Genomic DNA, 27,854 nt, shown 5'->3' with positions numbered 1-27,854 from the left:
ATGAGGATACACATCCAGAACCTGCTCCTCTCTCTGCTCACCATCTTCTTCTTGGGGAATCTGCTGACCAGTGTTACCTGGTACAAGACCAACAGCCAGTAAGTCTGTCACCACGCAAACATACGCTGGAGATTTTTTTTTTAAATTCTAAGCACTGAAAGTTTTGTAAGGACATGAGGAACTGGGTATTGCATCCTGTTGAAGTGAAAAAGTACAAATTGACTTTTTTTTTTTTTTTGCATTGTTTGCATAATTCTTATTCAGTGGATTAAATAACTGTTTTTCTCTGAAGAAGATGGTGTGACTGATGAAAAGTGGTCAAATGAAACCTTGATGCTCAAATGTTTTGATTTTTGATGAAGACAACAAAGCAGAACAGTCTATTTTATATATATATATATATATATATATATATATATATATATATATATATATATATATATGTATTTTTTAATGAAACATGAGAGGATGTTCAAACTCAAGAGGAGCAATTCTCCCAACACACTTCAAACCGTATCACTTGTAACTGCAGAAACTGCAGCATGTCATCCCACAGATAACACACATCACGACACCACAACTGTCTGATGGCCGTTCATGCATATTAAGATCTCAGTGTCTGTTTTTTAGTGATTCGGGGCACCATCAAAAAAAGGAGGTGGAACAGAAAACTGGCACCGACGACTCTGCGAGACACGAGGCTCCTGCACACATGTGATTTATATTTTACTCTTCTTACTCTTTTATATGCTCTGTTCAATGTGCAATGTCTTCAGATACGGAGTCGTATTTTGATAGTGAGAGTGAATCACTTGCGGTCACATGACTGCATCACTGGATGAATTGTCTTTCTGGAACCTGTAACATGCTTTTTTTTTTTTTTGTAAAAGTTACTTTAATACAAATGTAAAAATAAAAAACGACAAAAACTCCTATTAGTGCAGTTAAGTGTTATGTTTTAGTAATACTGCTTTGCCCACGCTGACTAAGCCATGAATTTGATTTATGATCTAACCTTTTAATGTGTAGGTTTATTGTTATAACAGAAATTTCAACACATATTGTTTATAAAACTGAGTGTAAAAGCTCCTTGTTTCAATATAGAAACTTCAAGTAGTTTGTCAAAATAAGTCGAATCCAGTAACATGCTCTAGTTTTATGTATTGAACACCTAAACATTTGACATTTCTATTCTAAGCTGATGCTGTTTAATAAATCTACTCAAATGAAAAAAAAGAAAACTGTGTGTTTATCACTGAACAGTGTATTTTCTCTGCCTGTTTCTAATCTGAGCTTTTTCATGGTGTCACAGTGTGAAATCTCACCGGCAACCTCCTCGGAAGAAAAGTGTTCCAGTGTCTTCAGAGTGTAAAAACTGCAGGTGAGAGCAAGCAGTGAAACTTATTTGAGATTTATTAAACACTATTTAAACACTCACTACTTTATTTAATTCTATCATCAAGAGACATTTATTGAAAAAAAATCCTTACACATAGAAAAGGTTCAATCTTTACTGCAGTTGAAGTTTTAAAACTGCTTGACAGTTTTTCAGCTCATATTTAGCACAAGTAGTTTTTCTTTTATGTATTGAACGCCTGAACTCTTACATTTTTATTCTAAGCTAATTGATGACTCAGCCCAAATGAAACAAGAAAACTGTGAGTTTATGTCTTAACAGTTTATTTTCTCTGCTTGTTTCTAATCTGAGCTGTTTCACGATGCCACAGTGTGGAATCTCACCGACAACCTCCTCGGAAGAAAAGGGTTCCATTGTTTTCAGAGTGTAAACACTGCAGGTGAGAGCAAACATGATCATCACAGCCTCCTTCCCTGATCACACTAAATCCTGTGAGAACCTCGGACATCAAACACCTGACTGTGTGCGAATGTGTCTCTCAAACAGCAAATTCATCACCGACATAGCAAAACGTTACAGTCAGCCCTGGAAGAGGCAGGAGGGGAATTACCAGAAGTTCAGGTGAGGACAATGCCTTTATAGCAATCTATACATATTACACACACACATTAACCAGACTGCTGTTACTGTTGCCAATGGTACGAGGTTCACCCTGGACTGAGACACACACACACACACACACACACACACACACACACACACACACACACACACACACACACACACACACACACACACACACAGTCTCGTATTTCTATCCTTGTGGGGACCTTCCATTGACTCCCATTCATGTCTAGCCCCTAACCCTGACCCTTACCCTAACCCTAACCCACACCACAACAAAGCCTAACCCTAAAGAAATGTTTTTGACCTTTTACTTTTTTCAGTAACAACAACATGGTCAAGAAAACACTGTTTCTCCTACTTAGGACCGGAAAAAGGTCCCCACAAGGCACGTCGTTCCACGTTTTGCTATCCTTGTGGGGACATTTGGCCCCAACAAGGATAGAAATACGAGAACACACACACACACACACACACACACACACACACACACACACACACACACACACACACACACACACACACACACACACACACACACACAGGCTTCACCTTTCCACACATATTATTTATCCCAAGGATCTTCTGTCATTTTTTTGCTTTCTTTTTATATTTTAAATGAGACTCTGAAAAATTGTTTCAATAAATCCATTTCACTTAATTAGAACATTTGGTAACACTTTACTTGAAGCATTCGGTATAACACATCATAAGTTATAAACACTCATAAATGATCACAATGCTTTATAACTCACTATACAGCATAGGGTTAGGGTTCGGTTCTGGCATTGTGATCATTGGGCGACAGTAGCTCAGTTGGTAGAGCAGGTTGTCTTATAACCGGAAGGTTGGCGGTTCGATCCCCGCTCCCGCAGGTGTAAAACTGTCGTTGTGTCCTTGGGCAAGACACTTCACCCACGTTGCCTAGTATGAAAGTTGTGAGAGTGAATGGTTGGTGGTGGTCGGAGGGGCCGATGGCGCAGACTGGCAGCCTCGCTTCCGTCAGTCTGCACGATAAGATGAAGTCCAGGACAGTGAACAACAGTCTTCATATGTGAGTTGAGCTAAAGTGTGAAGGCTCCCCAGATCTTCATGGACAATGTTGTTGTGTCCGCCCTGATATTTACGTCTTTCTTTTCATCCTACAAAATTCTATGAAACCAGATTGTAAAATACATACTTTTCCTTAACCATATTAAGGGATAATTAGTATAAAAAAAAAGAGATTTTCTTTGGTGTAAATTGTTTGTTGGGTGTTACAATCTTATGTTTGTGAATAAAGCATTGTCCTTTTCCTCGACTCCTCACAGTGATTTATACATGGAACAAACCTCTCACTTTGATGGAGGCTGTTTTGGAGCTAATATGATCTTTATAAAGAAACCAGCTTTGGTTATTTATTCATTTATCTTTAGTTGCTGGTTTTATGAAATGGATAATTAAGAATTACAATATTCTTTCTGTTCTGTTTTTCACATTCGTGGACACAGTGTGTTCCTTTTTCACATTTTCTACCTCTTCCTCAAAGACAACTCTCAGATGATATATTGATTTTGTATTGATGATGGCTGTTTTCAGCTAATATTTACCTCCCTCATGATCTGATGAACCTGCTTTAAAAAAATAAGAATCTCAGTGTATTTTCTTTTGAATTACCTGCCGTTGTCATGAATCAGTATTAATATTAATAATATTAATACAGTGTTTCTCTTCTTCAATTAACTCAATTCTGTTTTTTGGAATGTTCATTTCTCTCCCATGGCATTTTAAAACTGTCAAAAATTCTAGAACCGTCACACGTTCTGAAACAAACACTGTCAGACTCTCACTGTTGAGGGAAAAATGATATGACTACGTATCAAATATCGTTTGTCAGTTATTCAACACGTTAACTCGTGTTGACTACGTAAGTCATGTGCACACAGATGGACAGTTCCCAAGAAAGAATTGGAGTTGGATTAAACATCAACTCAAACCACGTGTTTCTTCAAGGCCAAGGTAAACATTACTTTAAACATGACCATATAAAATGGTTACGAGGGACTGGTGAATGTGAGAGGCCATAAATCCTGATAACAATTAAAGGTGCTGTAGGCAGGATTTTGCTAGTCAATGCTAATTTTTCTGTGTTTTCTTTGGATTAAATGTTAGAGTATCCATTGATAATCCTTTAGGAGTGTAGCATAATTGCACTACTGCGAGGGCGCAGCGTTTCCATCTGTCTCTGTTCTGAGCTGAAAAGGAATCTCGACAGCTCCAGGTATCTTTGACCAATCAGAAGAGCCCCTGAGGCTCTAACCATGATTGGTCGAGGGGCATTCGTCACACGTTCTTGTGGGAGGGGCTTAACTTGCATAAGGGCGTGATGTCAGAGAAAACAGGACAGGATTGACTGTGCTGGGTTTCAAATCGCCATCTTAGATGGGTCAAATCGCCATCTTGCTTAGGTAACCCTAAGCAAGATGGCGGAGATGTGAAATCTTGCCTACAGCACCTTTAATTGTGGTGAAGGTTGAGCAAACTTATTTTATAAGAAGGGTATTCGACACTACCCGACGGTAGGAATTCTGGGAGCGTTTTAATATCTGATCAAAGAGGATGCGGAAAACAGAGTCAGTCTTGCCTGCATCAAAAACGGTTTCTTTTGTCTCTGCACCACGTTTTTGAGAAGGCCAAAGGTGTCTGGCGTTTTTTTCCACAACATCACACATTCTGAAACTGGGGGACAGGTCCAATATGGGTGGAATGAGGGGCAGGTCCAGCAGAGGTTCATTTTCATTTCATTGCTTTTGAAAACTAGAATTTGGCACTCAGAGAGCGCAGACCTCCGCCACAGCTCAAATCAGTCACCAACAACAATAAGAACACCATATTTAAAGGACCTATATCATGCAAAATCCACTTTTTTTTTTTAAGGTTTTTAGCATGCCCCAAAGTTGATTTCCCTTTAAAACCACCCCCAAAATGTTATTTGACTTCATCCACGCATGTCTGAGTAATCTCTTTCAGTCTGCTGCTCTCTACAGCAGCCCCTCCCTTCGGGTAGAAAACAGCTCGTTTGAAACTCTTCAAACCTAAGTAAGTCACAAAAGTTGAACTCCTCCCACCACTCATCTCCCACCCCACCCCCGCACAGACAACACCCCCACTCTCCTCTGACCAGCAGCAGCTGATTCGCATTTTCCACTGAGCAGACCGCCCTCGGCAATCAGTGTTGCCACTTTTTGTATCTCCGATTATGGATATAAACTTTAACCGTCGTCTGAAAGCAACAATCAAGCAAGAGTCTGAAGAGTCTGCGCTTGGTGAGTTTCTAACAGGAAAAGACGTTTTTGCATGTCTTCGCGTGTAGAGAAGCTAAAGTTAAAGAGCTAAAGCTAACCCTTAGAGACGCTACCGTAGCTCCGATTGGTTGAAGTACGCTGTCAGTCAAAGTCCACAGGGGGTGAGGCGGGATTTTCAGTGAAACTGAGCGTTTTCTCTTCCGGGTTTCAGAATTAACCTCCGAAAATCTTTTATTTAACACAAAATGACTTTTCCTTAGCGCCAAAAATAAACTATTACCATGTTAATGCCAATAATAGGGTTTGGACGAGCTAAAAAAGCATGATACAGGCCCTTTAAGAAAAAGACATTTTATTTCTCCCCAACACAAACAATATATGGGAGAAAGCTGTTTGTTGCATGTTCATATCTCAGTGTGTTGCCTCACAGTGACTGACACTCCGGAATCCCCCTATTTTTGTCTGTTGTGTATCCTGGTATCCAGAATACTTCCTGATCTGGATCAGCAGCTGATATCTGTTAGAGTCACTGAAGAACTGACACTGTAATTTTTTGCTGAGCCCCCTTGTCATTTATTGTTGAGTTATGCCCAACTATGTCAAAGACTGCCCTATCTCTCAATGATAAAGAATCCTTTAAAAAATTCCTGGATCCAGACAGTGATCCGGATCATCACCAAAATTTAATGGATTCTAAGTTAGCCCAAGACCCACCTTTCCACAAAGTTTCATTGCAATCTGTCCATAACTTTTTCCGTAATGTAACAAACCAACCAACAAACCAACAAACCGACGTGATCACATAACCTCTTTGGCGGAGGTGATAAACTATTTTATGGTTAATTTCTTTAAACCGTTAAACTGTAAAGTTTTCAGCAATTTTAATAACTCTGAACTGAAAAATGATATTGCATGAACCTTTTTTGTGGACCTGGCAAAAGAAATGCAGTGGTATGCCATCAGTTATTTATCAAGCAGCGGAACATAATTTAACAGCAGTATACTTCGGCTCTTTTCCCCGGTTTTTCCCCTACAGTATGATTAAGATTATAATAATTAATAATAATCACAATGTATTTATCATTTCCTGTTGTGTGTTTATGTTAGAGTGACACCTGATCCATCTAGTCTTTATAGTAGCTAATTTATCTACGATTTACAGGTCAGTATATTGTATAATATGTTTTCACAGATCTTTTAAAAGCATCTACACTTCTTCTTTTATCCGAGATCTTTTCATTTTTAATCACTCCCATCTTGAAGAACATCCCATCTTTACTTTTCGTTGCAAATGACGACCGAGACACAGAAATGTGTTTAATGACAAACAGGTTTATTTTACATACTTACATATTTACAGCTATTAAAATTCCTGCTATGGGCAGGTTCTTCAGAAGCACAGCCTGCTTGTCTTGCAGTCTGGAATCTTGAAGATGTCTGCTGTGTTCCTCTGCATGACCCCCGATACCAGAAGGTGGAGCTGCTACCAGCCTGGCTTCTCCAGCAGATTAACTGGACTGCTCTGCCCCCCTGGAATTTCATGAAGAGTAAATAAAGTCAAATGTTGCAAAAACGGGGCTCGCAGTGAATCGACAATTTGAAATGAATGAATTCTGAAAAATCAACATTGCTGTTAGTTGTTATGATTGGCAGATTATACAGAATCAACATTGCGTAGAGTTTTTTGACTGCTGCCATGTATTCAACGCTACCTGGCTCTTATTTCTTCTTTCTCTTGGATGTCAAAGTCCTATGGGGCCTCCGTCTTTCCAGGCAGTTTTATTGTGATCTTGATACCCTGGTGGACAGTGGAGGTGGTATCACCCTCGCTGCCCTGTGAGGTCGACTGAGCCACACTGTGGTTCCTGTAATTATATGAAGAGTAAATTAAGTCAAATGTTGCTTTAAAGCTATAGTGCGTAACTTTTAAATGTCTACGAACGTCCGTTTTAGCCAAGCCACTACTAGTGGAGATGACAAAATGCAGATTAAGCCGATTGGCTCCTCTAACATGTCGCAGGATTTTTCAATATATATAATTGTTGCTTTGCATGTCGACGGCGACATTCCCGCGCTGGCGCGCAGGAAATTACGCATTTTACCTCACAACAAGAAGGGAGGGGGAGGGTCTCAAAGCAACAGGCTCAGCTCACAGTCTCAGGCAGACCGAGGAAGCCACATGCTACTTCAGGGTTCAGTCCGGGCGCCTCGCCCGCGCTGAATTGTGCAGCACCCGGACAACGGAGAGGAAGAAAAAAAAAAAAAAAAAAAAAAACCTCTCAGATGGTCGAACACCGGCAGCGTTAGCAGCTAGCAGCGTTAGCAGCGACACAACACGCTACCCCCCTGCCGCCAAACTCTTTTCCTGCAGGAAACACTGTACTTCGTGTGTAACACTTCGTTTTTCATCAAGAAGCAGCTACTGGAGACCAATGGACAACAAATGATTTCCGTTGACGACCACTGGGTCTTTTCATCCACTCACCTGTCAGTAAATTAGCAGGCACCTTGTCTCCCGTTTGTAGTAAAGCTATTTGTGTTTCTGTGGCAAAAAAAAAACAAAAACAAAACAAAAAACAATAATTACCTCTTCGGAAGAATCAAACTTTTTTTCACCAGCTGTCCTTATTCACACAGAATAAAAACCGTTTCCAACGGTGATTCGCGCTGTGGAAACGCGAATCACCCTGGCAGATTGGGGGGGGGGAGGCGGGGGGACACTGGGGACACCCGGGCGTACATCATATGGAAGCGCCGGCTTTATTGTTGTAAAAACGCAGAATTCCGCTAGAGGGCGACCAAAGTTTTACGCACTATAGCTTTAACAGAGGTCAAACTGATCAGACAATTAAAACTTAATGAATTATGAATTTGCTCTAATATTGCCGGGTTCTAAAGAGGCAAAGTTTACATGAGTTTTCTGACTGCTGCCATTTGTTCTGCTCTGCCTGGCTCTTTTCTCTGTCCTCTCTTGGCGGTCAAAGTCCGCAGGGACCTTCCTCTTCCTTGGTGACGTTGAGGCGGGCTTGACACCCTGGTGGACAGTGGAGGTGGTATCTGGCTGTCTGCGCTGGGAGGTCGACCGAGCCGCACTGCTCTCTCTGTCAGCTTTCTGACGGCAGGCCTCCATTATTTTCAAGCAAAACGTGGCACTGAAAGAGAAATGAATCCTTCTATTAGCCACATTCACTTCCCATGTAAGAGGAAAATCAATATTGACATCATTTTGTTTCAAGGCAGTGAAAACACTCACTGCTTTAAGAGGACAGCATTTACTTACTAGGAGCTGGGAGATTCTGCTGAAATGTGACTCAAGGTGATGAATTGATGCTGCACCACCTGACTGGGGGTCAGCCGCTGCTCACCATCCAGGCGAAGCAGTCCTTTGAGGATGTCAACGAACATGTTGGCATCGTCTATTTTGGTCACAGGAAAACGTCTCTGAGCTGGAATGTGAAGCAAAACAATTCAGGTCAGGCTGTATCTTCGGTGACCTGCATCCTGCAGCAACAACTTCACCCTCAAGGTCTATTATAGTGATGCATAAAGAATCCTTACCCGCAGAATGCCGTCCAGGGTAATGCTGCCATCCTTCTGTTTTCAAATGGACGGGCCTGCTCGTGGAAGAAGTCGTTGAGGTTCTGAACAGACAGCAAGACACGAACAGAGTGATTAATGCAATAGTGGGAAAGAAAATCACCCACATGATGAATCACGGCAATGGAAATGTGACACACCTTCAGCCTCCAGGAGGTTTTGTATGAGCTGCCGTCCTTCACGAAAAACCTTTTAGTTTTCAGCCCCCTGTCCAGCAGCGAGTCTGGCGGCAGTCCCTGCGTCTCCATGATGCATTTCAGCTGGAAATACAGAGGAACATTGCATGAGAGGTCCACATTTCTCCCTTACATTTTCTATGTTAAAAATACCATGAAGATTGTGTTTAAAAAGAAAAAAAAAGGGGGTCAAAATTACCAATTCGTACTCGGTCAGGCCGTGGTAAAGCAATTGTCCGATGTAGAGGAACGCAGCAATGCAGCCCAAGGACCAGATGTCAGCGGTGAAGCTGTACGGCAGCGCCAACATGATCTCAGGAGCCCTGAGAGAAATCAAACAAACGAGAATAGATTAGCTCCCCGCAATCACAGCTTCAGCGACTCTGAAAAGTTCACCACTAATAGAGCAGAAACTCACCTGAACGGAAGTGTTTGGGTACAGATGCCTTGCCTGGCATTGGACATTTTATGGGACAAACCAAAGTCAATGACTTTGACTCGGTAAGGCTGCCGTCTCTGGTCCACCAGCATCAGGTTGTGGGGCTTCAGGTCGCCGTGGATGATGTTGAGAGTGTTGAGATGGTGCAGTGCTGTGGCGACCTGTAAAGACACGGTATTGTGACAGTTTAATATGAAGAATATTTCATCAGCGTATTATTAAAGACGAGTGAATCTGTGCATACCTGTTGGATTATGGGTCTGATGACCTCTAGACAGAGGGGTCTGAACTGTCTTTCCTCCATAAAGTCCCAGAGACTCTTGTCCAGGCACTCAAATGCCAGGCAAATGTGGTGTGCATTCTGGAACGCTTGGTACCACCGAACCAAGTTACATTTGTCTGGGTCGAGTGCTCTCAGACTTTCCAGCATATTAATCTGAGGGTGCAGAATTAAAACACATGAATTCCATCATGTCGAGTCTTATTTCCTGCAGCAATTTTGATTTAAATCGACTGATCATTGAGTAGAACTCAAACTCTGGTATTTCCTACCTCTGCTGCAGCTCCCCGAATGTTGTCAGGCTCCCTCTTCAACATTTTGATCGCAACAGGTGTTGAGTCGCTCTTCCTTAGGCATTTCACCACTCTCCCAAAGGTTCCCTGCCCCAGAACAGACTCCCAGTGTCGAGTGAGGGACATTTTGCAGCCATGGCTCGAGAATTCAAAGACTGGCGTGTGTTGAAATGTGAGAATGCTGAGTTAAAAGGTTTGTGTAACGCAACGTTGGAAATGCCGATATTTAGCATCATTTTCACCTTAATTTTTTCTTTTGTTTGTTTTAAAAACGTTTTCATAACTTGTTGAATGTTTACGTCTCTCTTCTTCTTCTGCTGCTTATTGGAGCAAACTGAATCACTGAAAGATGTGTCACTGTCACCTAGTGGTGGGAAGCTGCATTGCAGTCATGCGTTCCAGTTTTCACGGCCCACTAGCTGGCGTTCGGGCCCATGGTTGAGAATCATTGCTGTATAGACCAGGAGGCGTACAGGCCTGCATGAGGAGAGAAATATTTCTCGTTACAAGCTCTTAAACCAAGAAATGAAAAGCAGAGACAGAAGACCTTTGAAAAAAAAATCAAAGCTTTAGATAAGGAACGAAATCAGATGTTGATCCAGTGATAAAGATTTTCTGGTTTTGATAACCAACTCTAGTAAAGTATCTGCAGATAAGATAGCAGCAAGTTTATTATGGTCAAGTAGTCTTACTACGAACAAGGAGAGAAAGCTGGGAAATTTGTGGCAAGTAGAATGACTATATTGTGGTCTGCAAATTGAATTTTATAGGAAGTAAGTTGGAGGCTTGAATCTATCATTGTACATTCACTCTTGGTGCACTTACTTTGTATTGGCTAAAGTCCCAAGATTCATTGGGAGGGTTTAAGAAATAAAATTTTGTATTTCATTCCATGTTATACAAAAATCTGAAATCCTGCTATCAGTGGGGACTAGTGACATTTTTTTTAGGGGGCGCACAAATTACCTTGGAGGCAAGTTGACTTTTAAAATTGTACAGTAAATCTTACCAGAAAGGTATCCTTCACTAATCACTCAGATGAGAAAGATAACTGAGATATTAAAACCAGGCAAACCTGCTGCAGACCAAATCTTCTGACACTAAGATACTCCATAAAGTTCTTCCAAAAAGATTAGACATATATTGGTCAGGATAGCTTTGTGTGAAAATGACAAATATTCCACAACACCAGGAGAGCGTTCAGTATAATCCATGAAAAGTTTCAATACAGCAGTGTTTGCTGTATGTATTGCTGGATGCCTGACAAGCCTTCGGTAGAATTGAGTATCCATATTTATTTATTGTACTCCTGAAAAATGGGATTTGGAATTAATTCTTTAAAGTGGATTCACATATTACTCACAAACCTGATGGATAACATAATTTCCAAGTCATTTATAATGGAAAGATGAACTCACCAGGGATGTACTCTATCACAGATGCCATTCATATTAGGATTAGAAACTGACTACGACAATTACAGCACAGACACTCATATCAGGGTTTCACATCTGAAAAACAAGCACACAAAATAGCCTTTTACACTGACAATATTGTCCTTGTCTTGTCAAATCTGTTAGTATGGTGCTGATGGATATGTGTGGCCTACTCTCTGGATATACCGTATTGGCCTTAATATAAGACAACTCTGATTATAAGACGACCCCTATTTATCAAATATCATTTTGTGAAAATAAAAATATGTTGAAGACAATAAGGTTACTCAAAGAAAAAACTTTCTATTGTACAATTATTCTAGGAAAACTCACGACAGAGATAACATTTCATGTGATTTCAAATCAAGAAATATTACTGCAGTATTAAATAAAAATGATTACCATCAGTTTAAAGTTGGCATCAAAACTTCGCCTCTGTTGTTTGCTCACTTGTCTAGAGTTCCAGCTCCTTCGTTCCAAATGGTCACGTTCCTCTATTTTCCTCTACCGGATCACTGAGACCACAGACGTCATATGACTGACGCTTCATTCGCTTTCTGGTCACCGGTACTTTGGCTCCATCGAGCGGCGTGGATGTGTAACGACAGTCTAGTCCTCGATTACAGTACGACCCCATTTTGGAGAATACAGTTTCTGGAAAAAAATATCGTCTTATATTTGGGCCAATACGGTATTATTATTTGCACTTGGCCAACCCAAAGAACTGGACAAGAAGGACCAAGACTTTTTTTTTTGTTTTTAATTTGATTGATTTTATTTTTATAAAATGCATAAACATATTGGAGACACTCCAAAACTGAAAAGCTGAAACTAAAACAAAACTTTGGGGCAGGAAGCGTGAGATGGTAGTACAGGGACAAAGGTGTACAGTCAGGGGTCAACCTTCATACATTTGAACAATTGTGCCAGATGTATGACAGTTCTTAAAAAAAAAAGCAGCTGAAATATTTATATCCTCAAAACATCACTTCAAATTTACTGAAAGGGCAGATGCAGGTTTCATCATATTATGATGCCTTGACATGCCATGAAAAATAATCCACCACTGACAGGTTAGAAGCATGACACTTAGATTTACCAGAGAACACAGCAAACTCTGAATGGGAACAGCACGTATAAGAGCCCAATGAAAAATAATTACGACCAGAATGAAATTACTACATGCTGGTGAGACTGAAGCGTCGGTCTCCTGGTGTACCAGATACCTGTATTAGGAGTTAGACGATAAAGGTACTCTGCCTCACTGTGTGTGGGGAGTGTCCAACGATACAGGTATTGAAAAAGCCATTGTGCATTTAATTTCTGAAAATTTTAAATTGAAAGTGTTTTGCCAAGTGAAATTGTGTATTTTGGATATATGTTTCCAAAACTCCAACAGTAATTCAAAACAATCAACTTTATTTAATTCGGGACTCCTGCATTCCAGGAGAATGACAGCTTCTGTCTTGGAGAAAGAAGTTGAGGAGATATGCTTAATGTAACATGCAATCAGCACACCTTCTTGGTAGATGTCTGTATTGAATTTATCTTTGTGTTTTTATCCAGCTCTCTGCTGAGCAGCAAGTGCCAAGGGGCTAAAAATGCCATTGTCACCCAGAGCAACACTCCACTGGGATCGCAGATTGTCTACAGCGGAGACCCGAAGAGGTCCATTAAAGTGACACCACATTTATTCAGTAACTTTCCAAAGGTAAGATGTCTGTCATTCAGCGATCATTTCACAGCTTTGCTTTCACATCATGAAACAAGTCACAATTGTGGGTAAACTACGACCGTAGCAAGGTTTATTTACAAAAAGGGTCACAACAGGTTAAGGCTGAATTATCGTATCTGTGTTTGATTTATGAATGAGATATTAACAAAAACAGGTTGAATAGCCTCAAAAGTTGGTAAAGGTGAAATTTTATTCTAAAATAATGTAATCCACCAGCGTGGACCTCACAGACACGTTAGGCATAAAACAGACTTGAGGATCGAGACGTCTGGGCCCGAGTTAAAGTGCCGCTCAGAAACACTCTAACATTCGATCAGTTGCCTCTAAGCTACCAAACCCGCAGCATCACTGCATGTCTCATACAACATCTGAGAACTCCAACGTTCTCCACGTCTGTAAATACACAGAACTGTACAGTTGTAACCATGTGACTGCCACACTGGTAGGGTGACACTGACAAATGTTAACAATGAACAGGCGACGGAAAATATTCTGGTAATTCCACAAAGTTTACTTCACAAACATTTATTCCACTTCATCACTGTTCTCTGTTAAACTTTTGGATTTCACAAAAGCAACAAAAGGTCTCTATATGCTTTCTTAGACAAATTGTGCCTCCCTTTTTGTAACTACTGTAATCCAGTGGTGGGCCGTCAGGGCCTGCAAAGCCTTCTCTGCTGGCCTAAAAGGTATCTGAATTACAGACTGATGTAAATTATATTTTGTCCATGAATACTTACTAAATGATTCCAAACGGTATGTTCCGGTTCCTTTCATAGTCTTCCCGTGGTTGCGCTGCTTCCAGACATGTTTTTTTCATATTAAATCTTTTAACCAATCAGATTTCAGGCATCATCTGTTGCTCGGGTAAAAAGAAATCTGCCTGAGGCCTTCACTGTCCGTTCTGATAGCCCAGTAAAGTAAAGTGAAGCGTCAAGCAGACAGTTGCTTCAACCAATCAGATTTCGAGTTGGCGACTCAGCGTCTTCTAGCTAGCTACACTAACAACAGCAGATCCAGGCCCTCTGATTTACCTCCACTCTCTCTAGAGGAAAATTTATTAACTTTTGTCTCAAAGTGCCAATAGTTTTTTTTAGCATGCAGGAGGCTTGAATCTATCATTGTACATTCACTCTTGGTGCACTTACTTTGTATTGGCTAAAGTCCCAAGATTCATTGGGAGGGTTTAAGAAATAAAATTTTGTATTTCATTCCATGTTATACAAAAATCTGAAATCCTGCTATCAGTGGCGACTGGTGACATTTTTTTTAGGGGGCGCACAAATTACCTTGGAGGCAAGTTGATGCTGCAAACCTAGCCACTTTCATGTCCATGCAGTTACAGAGTTAGGAGGAAAGAAAAACTGAGTATATGTTTATAATCAAACATTGTCATCTGCTTTATTTTGAAGAAATGGTATGTCTGCCACATCCACAGGTACATGGTTCACTGTATTGGTCTTTGCAACAATTATACATTGATTATAGAACAACATAGACAGAAAAAAAAAAAAACAACTTTGTTTGTCCCCTTGGGGAAATCCAGCTGCCTGGAAACCAGCTTATTTACACAAAAATTTCTGTGCAGGTAATTTTCTCAGAAATTATTGCAATAAGTGATAACACTGCACTAAACAACAATGTTATTTTGAGACCATTTTCAACTAGTATAATATGCCATAATAATGCAAGAACATCCAATCAAAATCAATAAACTTTCACTTTTAAAGAACATTTTATCCTGGAACTGGAAGAAAGTTTCAACCACGAAACAAAAATAATTAACAGAATTTATTCTCGGTCTCATTAACAATGAACGAAAACCAAACACGACCAATAAATATGACAATGAAGTCTCTGTAAACAAAGCTGCCTTCAGAAATGACTAAACACGGAGCTCTGACTGAAAAATCAGGAAAATTACTAGTTAGTGCCTTTGTAAATGAAGAAAAAAAAAAGAAATCTAGCAACAAAAATATCCTATAAAGCAGACGCCTCAACAGATCAAATGGAATATCTGTTCCTTCAGTTAAAATAAGTCGAGCATTTCACTCACCACTCTCTTCTCCATTGATAGCATGGCCAATGCATTCAGTCCCTCCTGAGTCATGGTGTTTCTGAGAAAAGTTTTGATTCTTCTCAGTGTTGAGAAGCACCACTCAGCTTCTGCAGTGGTCATGGGTGCGGTGATAAGGATCTGAAGGAGTGCTACAGTCTTTGAAAATACCTTTTCCAGAGTGTTCTACAAACAGCTGGAACAGAGCCACAGCACCATGGCAGGACTCGATCTCATCCTGGCTGTAGATGAGGCTGAGCTCAGTCTTCAGCTTGGTCCCATTCAGCATAGGGTCAAGGTGCTGGCCAGTGCTTCTGCAGGAAATGCCTTGTTGTACTGCTCAAACGTATCCCCCGAAAGTAAGGTGGCACAGAGGAGGTGGTTTGTGAAGGCAAAGCGCTCCTTAGCATGACCTAGAATGGTATCACACACCGAAAGAGAAAAAAATGAGACGAAAACAAAATAGAAAACAAAAACAAATTAAAGGTAATAAAAGCAAATTTAATATTATGCATCAGAGGCATGAGCTATTTTTTTTTAAATGTGACGTTATTATTCACAGCCGTGTTTTATGTTTAAGAAATTCTAACAAGTAAGAAAATACCAAAAAAGATAATTATGGAGCATTTTACTGCCATCTGCTAGACAGAATGAGAACATGATTGTCAAAAACAGTTTACTGTAGTGGAGAAAGAGTGAATGAATTTTGCCAGAAAAATTGTGGGGATCCAAATAATAAACAAACAAATAATAAACAATAAACAGACCAGTGTGTCATTTTATCCTCTAATTTATCTGTGTATTTGTTCTTGTTTATTTGCAAATAAAGAAAAGAAATGCAGCTATGAAACATTTGGAATTCTGCAGTTAAAGTTCTGGATCTTTCCACAATCAAAGTAACTGACTGATTCCTACCAAGTACAGAACACTCACTTCTGCTGCAAGCCTCTCAAGCTCTTGGGGGCTGACTGTTCGGCGTTTCTCCACTGGTTGAGGGTCATCGCTTTCCTCAGCCATGGAATGGAGAGAATTTCTGTGGATGACAAAGACTGTTGTATAAAATAAAACTGTTGTTATAGGATGGTGACAACAAAATAAAAATATATGTCATTAATAACAGGAACACTCATCCTACCTTATTTAGTCCTGCTGAAACTGCTGGATACACCCACTGATCTGAATGGAATCGATGTTGTTCCTCTGAAGTTTTGCATAGAGGATGTCCATGTGTGGCATTATGCAGTGGAAGAGAAAAAACATTCTAACCTTGAAGATGTTGGAGGCGGCTTGCTGCATTATCAGGTTGAGCTAATGCTTTTTCGGTCATGAGGAAGGATGGCGGCAAGACGTTCCTTGTTGGTTCTGTTGTCGATGTAGCGCAGGACAAGCACAAGCTGGCACTGAGCGGCAATGTCGGTCGTCTCATCGGCCTGGATAGCAAGAAAATCTTCGCCATGAGCCTCTTTGATTATGTGCTCCCTGACAACACACGACATGCAGTCCCGTAGCTCGTTTTGCACCGTTTTTGAAGTCCCTCTGAAAACCGTGGCATTCTCCAGATGCTCTTTTAAAACGAGGCAACAAAATCCACCAACCCATGAAAAATTCCAGGCTTTTGGGAGGTCGCGCTCTCATCATGGCCTCTCAGAGCCAACTCCAAAGCTCCACAAAATTTAACACAGTCAATAATTCTTGACAAGACATGTTGGTTTTTGGTCACCTCTTCGTTGTGCTTTCGGATTCCAATTCTGTAGCTTTCATCAAGTTGTTCAGCAATGCTAAGCCTGCCGAAGAAGCTTAGCGTCTTAGCTTCTAGTCTCCAGATGGACCCGGCTATTTTCGTGTGGTTTGCATTTCTCCGACAGGTGTTTCATATCAGTTACACCAGTCCTTGTCCTCAACGTTTCGGTGGTGCCAACACTTTCACACAGCAGACAGGGGAAGCAGAAAAAAGGCTTTACTGGTGGTGCAACCAGCTAGCCAACTCCGCCTTTCATAAGAAGTGTGGGAGAAAGCCCGGGTGTTCGCTCTCCCGCGGTTGCCGCTCTGTTGTTGTATTTGCAGATCAGGTTGATCAGCATATACATAGAAATTATACACTCAAAGTTTTATATTTTCTGAATATTGTGTAGACTGATTGTACTGACTATGAACTGACCGTAGGTGACGGCGGCGCCCCAGCGCCCCCTATTGACCAGCCGCCACTGCCCGCTATTGTATTCATTTCATGTAATTGGTGTAATTTATGTTCTTATTAACCATTTGTACTATAACAGTTTAAATTGGTTATTGATTGATCAAGTGTGGGCTTTGGCACAAGTCCCCAGTCCTCTGATGATACATCCTATTTCAGGTCATTGTATCTTAAGTGTCTTAACAGGTTATATAAGTTCTTGTTGTATTCCCTTTACTGAACCTATTTTTAAACATGTTTTAATATCTTTTAAACTCATCTAAAAAAAAAAAAAAACCACACCCTCCATTGCTGACTTGAATTTGGCTCCAAGCAGCACGCTGCATTTGCACTTGGATTTGACTTTTGATAAGATAAACAGCAATATGCTCAAGCCAGTTGTTTGACATTCTTTATTCCATGTGTTGGAATTAAGAACTGGGGGGAGCCGGTGGAACTGTAAAAGTCACGGGCTCCAGAAATGCTTTGGTTGAAGTCTTGATATTTTTGAAGAATGACTGTCTGCCTCAATAGTAAAGTAGATTGTGGGATTTCTCCAGGTTAGTGATTAGTGAAATGATTAAAACACGACCCATTTTGTTGTGCACGTACACTGATGAAGATTAGAAAGATCTGGTTTGAATTACGATTACCAGCTTGGTAGTAAAACTAGTCAAAGACATGTGAATACCTGGGTCTGTCATTTCAGATCATGGAGAGATACCAGGCCTCAGGTGTTTTGTGACAGTGAGGGGAAAGTGCACTCAAAACGAAAGTCACCACTGTTGTTTAAAATAAAACTCATTTTATTGGTCTTGTTAGTCACGTGTCCTAACTGGCACACACACCCCCAGGCGCCATGAGACGATACCGTACAGGAACAAACTTGTCAAGGAGGCCAGGGATCGGTATTTGGCTAAATTGTCGACAGTCAATAACATCGATCTGCACGACCTCAAAACTAAAGACTGGAGCTCCGACACCACATTACTGCCTCCAACTTCATCGCCAGATAAAACAAACTGCCTGGTTTACGGTATCAGAGCTTAGACATATGAACAGTTCAGAAACTGTAAATCTCTCCGAGCTCACAGACATTTCAGGAATGGCTGGGAGCAGAAAAAACATTAACAGAGAAGTCCAGACAGAAGGAGGCGGCTGTCAATTTGTGTGGTTTTGCTGTGGACCAGAGAGGAAAGATGACATGGTGGCCTGTGAGTATCAGCACTGCCCCACTGTGTGGTTCCTTTGAAGCTGTGCTGGTCTAAAGCTGAAGAAGACTTTTGATCTGTTCACCATTGTGCTGCTGCTGCTGTGAATATGAAAACATGACATATCTAAAAAAGTAAAACTGTCAAGCTTCTCATTTTGTAAGCCACTGTAATGTCATATTTCCGACTTGTTTTTTATCTCCATAACATTTTTTAAATCTCAGTAGTAATGAAGAGTAATGGTCATTATCAAAATTAATACTAGTTAAACAGAGAGGCAAAGAGTCAAGAAGACTTCAAAAATGTCACCGAAAAACATTTTTTTAATTCATGTTTTGGTCACGCACAAAAATGTACAAAAAACTTTGCTTCCACAACCACTTGGAAGAAGAACCCCCATCCTGGTGGACCCCCATCTCTGGTCCTTGCAGTGTCTTCTTCCCGAGCTGCTCCATCTAGTTGGTCCTGCAGAGCATGCAGTGCTTGTCGGGGTGACAGATGTGTTCCAGATGTCAGGATGGCGCCCAGTCTGGGCCAGCCTCCATCATTTCATAGACTGGTTGACCTGCAAGCACGTTAGGTTTTATATAGACAGTTCGTTAGTTGGATGCATCCATGACATTTCACAATCATAACCACTTCATCAGACGTGGTACCAGTTAAGAATGTGAGTTACAAGGACTGTAAATATAGACAGGTGCAGATGGGTCAGGTGTTGTGATGCGTGCCCCTCAGGCTGGGACATCATCTGGCATATTTTGCTAAGCTGCTGACTCTGTTCTTTCTAAAGATGCGTTGTGTTTTAATTTGATTTTTTATTTAGGAGCGAGGAAATTTCATGCCTGGATTTGTTGCACAGGTGGCATCCTGACAGTTCCACGCTGGAATTCACTGAGTGACCCATTCTTTCACAAATATTTGTCAAAACAGTCTGCGTACCTATAGGTGCTTGATTTTATACACCTGTGGCCAGGCCAGGCCACGTGATTAGAACACTTGATTCTGATCATTTTGATGCGTGAGCAAATACTTTTGGTCATGTAGTGTAGAGTTAGAACACAACATAAAGCACATGGGACAAAACATGAACCCTGACATCTGATTTGGTAAAGTAAGTAAGTAAGTAAGTAAGTAAGCTTTATTTGTATAGCACTTTTCCCAGACCAGGGTCACAAAGTGCTTCACATAAAAATAATCTGTACAAAATAGAAAATACAAAATACAATCACTAAAATAACAAATATGCAAGATAAAACAGTACCATGCAGGCCAGAAAACAAATAGATATACAAGATAAAAACAGTACCATACAGGCTAAAAGGCTTGTTCAAAGAAAAAGGTCTTTAGCTGCTTTTTAAAAGAATCAACATTGTCCAGAGACCTGAGCGAGCAGGGAAGCTCATTCCAAAGACGCGGTGCCACTGCCTTAAATGATCTATCCCCTCGAGTTTTGAAACGTGCGGGGAACCATTAACAAGTTTTGGTTGGAGGACCTCAAGCAGCGAGTGGAAACATAGGGCTGGATCAGGCCCCTGATGTAGTCCGGTGCCTGCCCGTGTAGAGCCCGAAACGTCAAAACCAAGATTTTAGAATTTATCCTAAAAGAAACGGGGAGCCAGTGTAGGTCCTTGAGTATGGGACTTATATGGGCTCTCCTACGAGTGCGGGTCAGGAGCCGTGCAGCGGAATTCTGGACAACTTGAAGGCGCGCCAGTTCTTTTTTGTTGAGACAGGTGAACAGGCTGTTACAATAGTCGAGGCGAGATGAGACAAATGCATGTACAATCATCTCCAACTCTTTGAAGGACACTTTTTTGCGAAGTTTAGCTATATTCCGAATTTGGAAAAAGCAGTTTTTCACAAGCTGATTGGTGTGGTGTTCCAAGGACATTCCTTCATCAAAAATAACACCCAGATTTCTTAGGCTGCCTTTAACTGAACAGTTCAAGTCACCAAGATGGTGTTTTATGGCAGACATGGCGCTGTCTGGGGCAACAATCAGAGTCTCCGTTTTGTCTGAATTCAGCTGCAGACTGTTTTCACTGAGCCACTCCTTAATTTTGGCCAGACATCTCATCAGCGACTTAAGTTTTTCTGGCTCAGATGACTTAAAGGAGCAGTACAGCTGCAGGTCATCAGCGTACAGATGGTAGGACACGTCACTGAACTGCTGAATCAGCTTGCCAAGAGGGAGGATATACAGCAAGAACAAAATAGGTCCAAGAACAGATCCCTGTGGCACCCCCCACTGAAGCTCCACAGGATCAGACATCACATTGTCAACGGAAATACTGAAAGTTCTACCAAACAGGTATGACCTAAACCAGTCCAAAACAACACCTGACAACCCAACCCTGTCCCTCAGTCTGTTGATCAGGATGCCATGGTCGACTGTGTCAAAGGCAGATGATAGGTCTAGTAAAACCAGTACAGTGCATTTGCCAGAGTCCGCAGCCATCATAATGTCACTAGACACTTTCAACAGGGCCGTCTCGGTTGAGTGAGACTCACGAAAACCAGATTGAAATGTGTCGTGTATGTTGTGTGTCTTCAGAAAGGAAGCAAGTTGGACACAGACCACCTTCTCCAGGACTTTGGCCAGGAATGGAGTTTTTGATATTGGCCTGAAGCTCTTAACATCTGTTGGTCAAATAAATAAATGACCCCTGTATGACTGGTGGCGTTGAAACTGATAGGTATTTGGTCAAACTGTTCTTCATCCAGTCTTTCTATTCATGCCTGTAGAATTGGCAAACATATACAACAATTTAGAGTCTTTTCATCTCGTAAACATTTATTTCTCTGCTTTCTGGAAGTGTTCGTTTTCTTTAAATACAATACGAAGTTTGTGAACTTTTGCCCTGAAAGAGACATGTGAAACAGCAGCAGTATGAGGTTTGAGCAAAAAGGATTTTACATGTGAAGTTAGACATTTTGCATTTGAATGCAGCATTTATCCCCTGTCCAAAGTGCAAGATATCAGTCAAATGGAATGGTACTGTTATGGACTTTGGGCTCCTCTGGTGACAAAAAATATAAACCTTGATGACAAAAATCATCTCATTAAAACAAAAAATGTGAGTCATGTATGTATAACCAAGTCCACTGCAGATGCAGTGAGGTATTTAAAGCAAAGCTAAACATGAGTCTTAAATTAATTGTTTTAACTTTTTAAGGGTTAAACCTAATCCTAATCCCTTGAATGTTTTTAGGTATAGTGTCATCGATAAACGCCCAGAACGAAAACCGGAAGTGACGCAGTAAAACAGGAAGAATAATTATTTTGCCATATTTTTAAACTACATACACAAATAGCAATGAAATGTGCAAATAAAACATCTCCAAATTATCGTTTTACATTTTTTGTAACATTTTTAGACACATGAATTTGCAATATGAAGAAAACAACTGCCTCAGGGGCAGCACAATATGCATGCTATATGTTGATGTCTTTAAATGCCTGTACAACACTTTGATTAAAAGTGCTTTTTAATAAATTTGTTATTATTATTATGTGTGCTGAGGCAACATAATCACTATTTGAAAGTTATGATGTTTTGCACACTGTAAATGTTGCTAATGTCTTCGATTCCAGGACCATCCTCTTCCCAATAAGAAATGGGACACTTGCTCTGTGGTGGGGAACGGCGGGATCCTGGCCAACAGCAAATGTGGAAAACAAATCGATTCAGCTCAGTTTGTGATCAGGTGAGAGATTTTATGACTGAGGATGGACATCAACTGAACTGAACTACTTTCAGTAGAAAGTTCATGTAGGGATTTGTGGCTCTTCTCTGCTTGTTCAGATGCAACCTCGCACCTTTGGACCGTGAATGGGAGGAACACGTTGGCAAGAAGACTAACCTTGTGACAGCAAACCCGAGCATCCTCCAAAAGAAGTGAGTTGGAGAGTGAATCTTTGTCTTCTGAGTAACACTTTCAGTCTTGTTTCTTCACATGAGCTGTTTTTTTTCTGCAGGTTCTCCTCTCTGGACAACCATCGTCGTCCATTTGTGGAGAGTCTGCGCCGCTTCAGAGACGCCATGCTGATCCTGCCAACTTTCTCCTTTCGCTTGAACACTTTTCTGTGTCAGCGGGCCATCTATGCCATCAGAGACTTTGATAGTCCCATTAGACCTGTGTCTTTCAACCCCCAGTATCTGAAGAGTCTTTCGACCTACTGGACCTCTCAGGGCCTGAAGGAAGCTCGGCTCAGCACTGGCTTTATGATGGTTAATCTGGCGCTGGAACTTTGCAACAGCGTGGATCTGTATGGATTCTGGCCTTTCAGTTTCCACCCTCGGGACTTCCACCACCTGACGAACCACTACTACGATAACATGCCGGTTCGAAAGAGATATCACGCCATGCCAGCCGAGTTCGACCGCCTGCTGAAACTGCACAATCAGGGCATCCTCAGGATTCACCTTGGAGAATGTGAGCAGTGAAGGATGGATCTGCAAAAAAAAAAGAAAGAAAACTGACTCCACCTTTCAGCAGCCAAGATGTTTACACTGTGATTTTGTGAGCACTTTAATAGTATATCTATATACTTACACATATAAGTATATCTTTTTATTCACATCAAATTTTTCAGCTGGAATCTGGAAAAATTTAACTTGGTGCTTTCTGGAGGATCTCCATCATCTGTTTGCCTTTTTCGGTGATTGCTGTTTGATATAACTATATATTTCATAGTAATCCAGTTTGTTTGTGGAGGTAACATGTTTTCCCTGTTCCAGTGTTAAGTTTTCTCAGGTCCTTTGTTTACCTCACATGATTCAAAGACATAAAGTGAATGCTGAATGTGTGGATGATTATTTGTTGAATCTGATATGAACAATTTCTTGATGGGGTTTTCTGATTTTTATGTTGTGCTGTGTTCCCATAAACAACTGTGGGTAACACTCGTTTATGAAATGTATAAACAGCAACTGTGCAACAACTCGGTCTCTTTCTGTGAGTCCCCCAGCGAGGAAGTGATGCTGCTGATTTCAGCTTCTGATATAGACTTGAATGCTGCGTGGGGAGAAGATGTGGCCGATCACGAGCCGTCTTGCATTTCAAGTCATCACTTCTGTCTTCCTGCTAGCATGGCGTCAGTGGACTGGAGCCAAGCAGATACCATGGTGTTCCAGGACTTGTTGTCACCTTGTGTGCCACTTGAGTATCACAATATTTTTCTTTCCTTTTGTTTTGTTTTTTTTTTTCTGCAGAGTTCTATTGTATTTCTTTTTGGGGCTACCCAACTTTTATTTTCTTTGCTGGACATTTTAATTATTTGAGGAATATCCAAATTGTGAATCCCTGTAGTTACAGACCATTGACTGTTTCATTTAAAGAACAAAATGGACTGACTAAGATTTTGAGTTGTTGTATTTCAATAAGGTTTTACAAATCTGTTTGCACTGTGGGATTAAGTTGGGTTGTTCATATTGAAACTGAAGAGATTTTTTTTTGTGTTACTTTTTATTTTTGTGTCATTGTAATGATAGGAGATCTTGAGTTCAGCAAATAGTTTTGAATTAAGAAATGATACATTGTTTAAAATTTAAAATACACAGAAAATATTTTATGTCATTGGACTTCAGTAGCATACTACTGCAAGGACCCATAATAAATGTCTTCTGAGCTCTCAGCGCACCCCACCACCACAAATTAGGAGTTACTAAACGTAACTCCAGTTCTACAAGTGTGTGCGTGCCCACCTACGGGCTTCGCTATTGGTACTTCCCTCTGGCGCCAGCCAATCACTGAGACAAATCCGAAAACGACACGCCAATCCCCTACGCGCGCTGGCACACTGCCACGCCCCTCACCAAGGGGATATAATCAGCGTGCCCCAGCTCCACTTCCTTCTTCTGAACAGCCAGTAGAAAAGGAAGCAGGGCAGCTGGGCCTGCAGGTAGGGGGGCACACACACACTTGTAGAACTTGAGTTGCGTTTAGTAACTACTAATTCTACTTCGTGTGGTGCTCAGCCCACCTATGGGCTTTGCTATAAGTACTCACCAAAGCGGAGACCGTACAGATGAATGTACTCCCAGTTGCCATGCTAACAGGATTGGCGAGGAAAGGAAGTAGGCAGGCCCAGCACAGCCACACCAAACCTCCAAGACACCAGCGGCAGGCAGCCTCGCACCAAGGTGCCGCCAGCCGACATGTCCAAGCACCGTAACAACAGCACACATACGCCGGCTGAGACGCCAAGTCAGAACGGCGGGCGGTAGAACCTCACACGGCCGGGATCCCCCCAGGGAAGCAGTAGCCGGTCTGGGCAAGAGCCAACACAGTTAAGCAACAGAACTCCTGTTCTCGCTGAAAACTGACATGGCCACAGAGTCTGTGCACATATCCATCAGATATGAACGCACAAAGGTGGATGCAGAAGCCCAAGAGGCGGCCTGGCAGATGTCACCCGCCGTGACACCTCTGCACAGGGCCGCAGAAGCAGCCATGCTCCGCATGGAATGAGCGCGAATCACCATTGGCGGTGGGCGATTCAGTGCCTTGTAGGCAGCTGCGATAGCGCCCCCAACTCAGTGGGCAAGACGCTGGGAGAACAGTGGGGCTCCACGCCCCTTGGTCCCGAACCGCACAAACAGCTGGACTGTAGTGCGAAAGCCAGCTGTGCGCTCAACATAGCAACGTAGAGCCCTGACCGGACACAGCAGCTGTGGCCGAGGGTCGTCTCCTGATGAGCCAGGCAAGGAGCCAAGTGCCCTGATCCGGATCACTCTCGACCGGAAGTCCGAAGTGATCACCTTGGGATGAAAGGCCGGGTTAGGCCAAAGATGCACCAGTCCCCCATCCTGACTGAACACCATGCATGAGGGATGGACCGACAGGGGGATGCCTCTTGGTGGATGCCAGCACCAACAGAAGGGCAGCCTTAAAGGAGAGAAAGCGGTCCTCTGCCTGCTCCAAAGGCTCGAAGGTGGGCCCCTTCACACTATCCAACACCGTGTGGAGGTCACATGGGGAAACCACATGCCTGGGGGGCGGTCGCAGCCGACAAGCCCCACGCAGAAGCTGCTTCACCAGCGGCTGACTGCGTGCAGAGAAGCGGCCGAAGCCGCCATGACCCTCTGTAATGGCCGATGCAAACACTGCGAGAGTGGATGCAGCGTGACCACTGTCCAGCAGAGCCTGCAGAAATTCCAGCACCCCGCCGATAGCGCAGGAGACCGGGTCCCAAGCCTTCTCCGAGCACCACGACACACGACCACGCCTTGACAGTAGAGGGGGCCCTGGCACTCTGGATGGTGGATACCACAGCCAGGGGGAGATCTTGTCCCACTAGTCTGACCCTCTCAGCTTCCAGGCGACCGGAGGGCGCCCCCTGCCTGCAGAAAGGCATCGGGGATCGGCCACAGATCCCCGACTGCCAACTGGACCAGGTTCGGGAACCACCTGGCGCTAGGGGTGTCCGGGGCCACCACTATGACATGGAGGCCCTGCACCCTCACCCTGCGCAGCAATGGGGCCAGGAGGTGGGTCAAAGGAAACGCATACAGGAGGCCCGGAGGCCAGACCCTGTGCATAAGGGGGTCCACCCCGAGAGGGGGTCCGTCTGACGACCTGAGCGAGAATCAAAGTGGGCACTGTGCGTAGGCAAAGGATTTAAGGTAACTGAAGGGAGGGGGATCCGCTAGTCCACACACTCCCGCTGAACATTTGAGCGCCACAGCTGACGACCGGCCGTCATTTCCGGCCACCAGAACCAACCTGGACACTCCCTAACCCAGCCTTTTATACACTTATACATATATCAAATATATATAGGCAATAACAAAAAAGTAACGCACAGTCACTTAGGAAACTAACTTTAATCAGATTACTGGTTTGGAAAAATGAACGCGTTAGATTGCTCCTTACTGAAAGAAAGTAATCAGATTAAAATAACGCGTTAATTAGTAGCACGTTAGTGACAACACTGATAATGAAGCATACACCTGTGGTTATCTCCCAGGCTCCCTCTCGGAGGCCACCATTTCCCTTCGACTTAAAAGGGGTAAGGATCCACTGCTTTGCACCAATTACAGGCTGATCTTGCTGGTAAATGTTAAAATCTTAAAAATTTTAGTTCTGCGTCTGAAGCGTGTTTTGCCCTCAATTATTGCACTTGATCAAACTGGCTTTATTCCAGGCCAGCACTCTTTTCATAACACCAGGCATCTCTTTGATATCATTTATTCTCCTAATTTTAAGATGCCAGAGGTTGTGGACTCCCTCGACACAGAGAAGGCCTTTGACAGGGTTGAGTGGAGCTTTCTGTATAACGTTATGGCTAGGTTTGGACTTGGTGAGGCCTTTATTCTCTGGATAAAAATTCTATATTCATCACCGAAAGCTGCTGTCCCAACAAACAACATGCTATCGCCATTTTTTCCTCTATGTCGAGGTACTAGAAAAGGCTGCCCACAGTCCCCTTTACTTTTTACCCCTGTGGTGGAACCACTAGCTCATTGGCTGCATTCTGAGGTGGGCTTTATAGGTATTGTGCGTGGGAAAACGGTTCATAAGGTTTCATTGTACGCAGATGACCTTCTTCTATATATCTCCGACCTGGCAATCTCTTTTCTTGTAATTCTTGATATCTTAGATCATTGCGGTGCAGTGTCTGGTTACAAACCTATCTATATGAAGAGTGAGCTTCTACCCATCAATTCCCTAGCAAAAGTACTTCCATGTACCATACTGCCATTTAAATGGTGGAGTGGTGGCTTTCAATATTTCGGTATTCATATTACACTGTCCATGTCTGATCTGTACCGGGACAACTTCACCCCATTGGTTAGAGAATGGAGAAGTATTTTGCCCATTGGTCGACTCTGCTCGCCTCGCTTCTTGGCCGAATCATTTTGATCAAGATGGTGGTCTTTCCAAAGTGTCTTTACTTGTTTCAACATGTTGCTGTGCTACGAGTTAATCTTTTTTTTAATATTAGACAAGCCGGTTTCAGTTTTTTTGTGGGACAGTAAATCTACAAGGATCCGAAGATCAATTCTCCAATCCCCCAGTGGGGTTTTGCCCTTCCTGTTTTTATGCTCTATTGTTGGGCAGCAAATGTACAAAAAGTCCTTTTCTTGGTGGTTGAGGAGCATGACTCTTTACCTGTATGGGTACATATGGAACAAGACTCCTGTCCATTCTCCCTGCGTTCTGTGTTATGCTCTCAACTTCCATTTCC

General features: G+C 42.2%; 1 protein-coding gene across 1 annotated transcript; it reads left to right on the top strand.

Moving 5' to 3' along the window:
• Positions 1-23,109, top strand: LOC115386645 (alpha-2,8-sialyltransferase 8F-like). Its single transcript, XM_030089047.1, has 7 exons — positions 1-98; positions 1,313-1,381; positions 1,904-1,978; positions 13,053-13,197; positions 22,257-22,369; positions 22,468-22,560; positions 22,641-23,109. The coding sequence occupies exons 1-7, from the start codon at positions 1-3 to the stop codon at positions 23,107-23,109; spliced, it is 1,062 nt and encodes a 353-aa protein (XP_029944907.1).
• Positions 23,110-27,854: the final 4,745 nt, after the last annotated feature.

The sequence above is a fragment of the Salarias fasciatus genome, chromosome 4 (genome assembly GCF_902148845.1).
Source record: "Salarias fasciatus chromosome 4, fSalaFa1.1, whole genome shotgun sequence".
Lineage (NCBI taxonomy): Eukaryota > Metazoa > Chordata > Actinopteri > Blenniiformes > Blenniidae > Salarias > Salarias fasciatus.
The sequence above is the reverse complement of the archived record's forward strand: the minus strand, read 5'-3'. Positions and strand labels throughout refer to the sequence as shown.

Bases quoted from the DNA above. Each gene is read 5' to 3' on its own strand.
- LOC115386645 (XM_030089047.1), top strand. From the start codon at position 1: ATGAGGATACACATCCAGAACCTGCTCCTCTCTCTGCTCACCATCTTC. The intron at 13,198-22,256 runs GTAAGATGTCTG...CTTCGATTCCAG, and splicing joins TATTCAGTAACTTTCCAAAG to GACCATCCTCTTCCCAATAA. The intron at 22,370-22,467 runs GTGAGAGATTTT...CTGCTTGTTCAG, and splicing joins TCAGCTCAGTTTGTGATCAG to ATGCAACCTCGCACCTTTGG.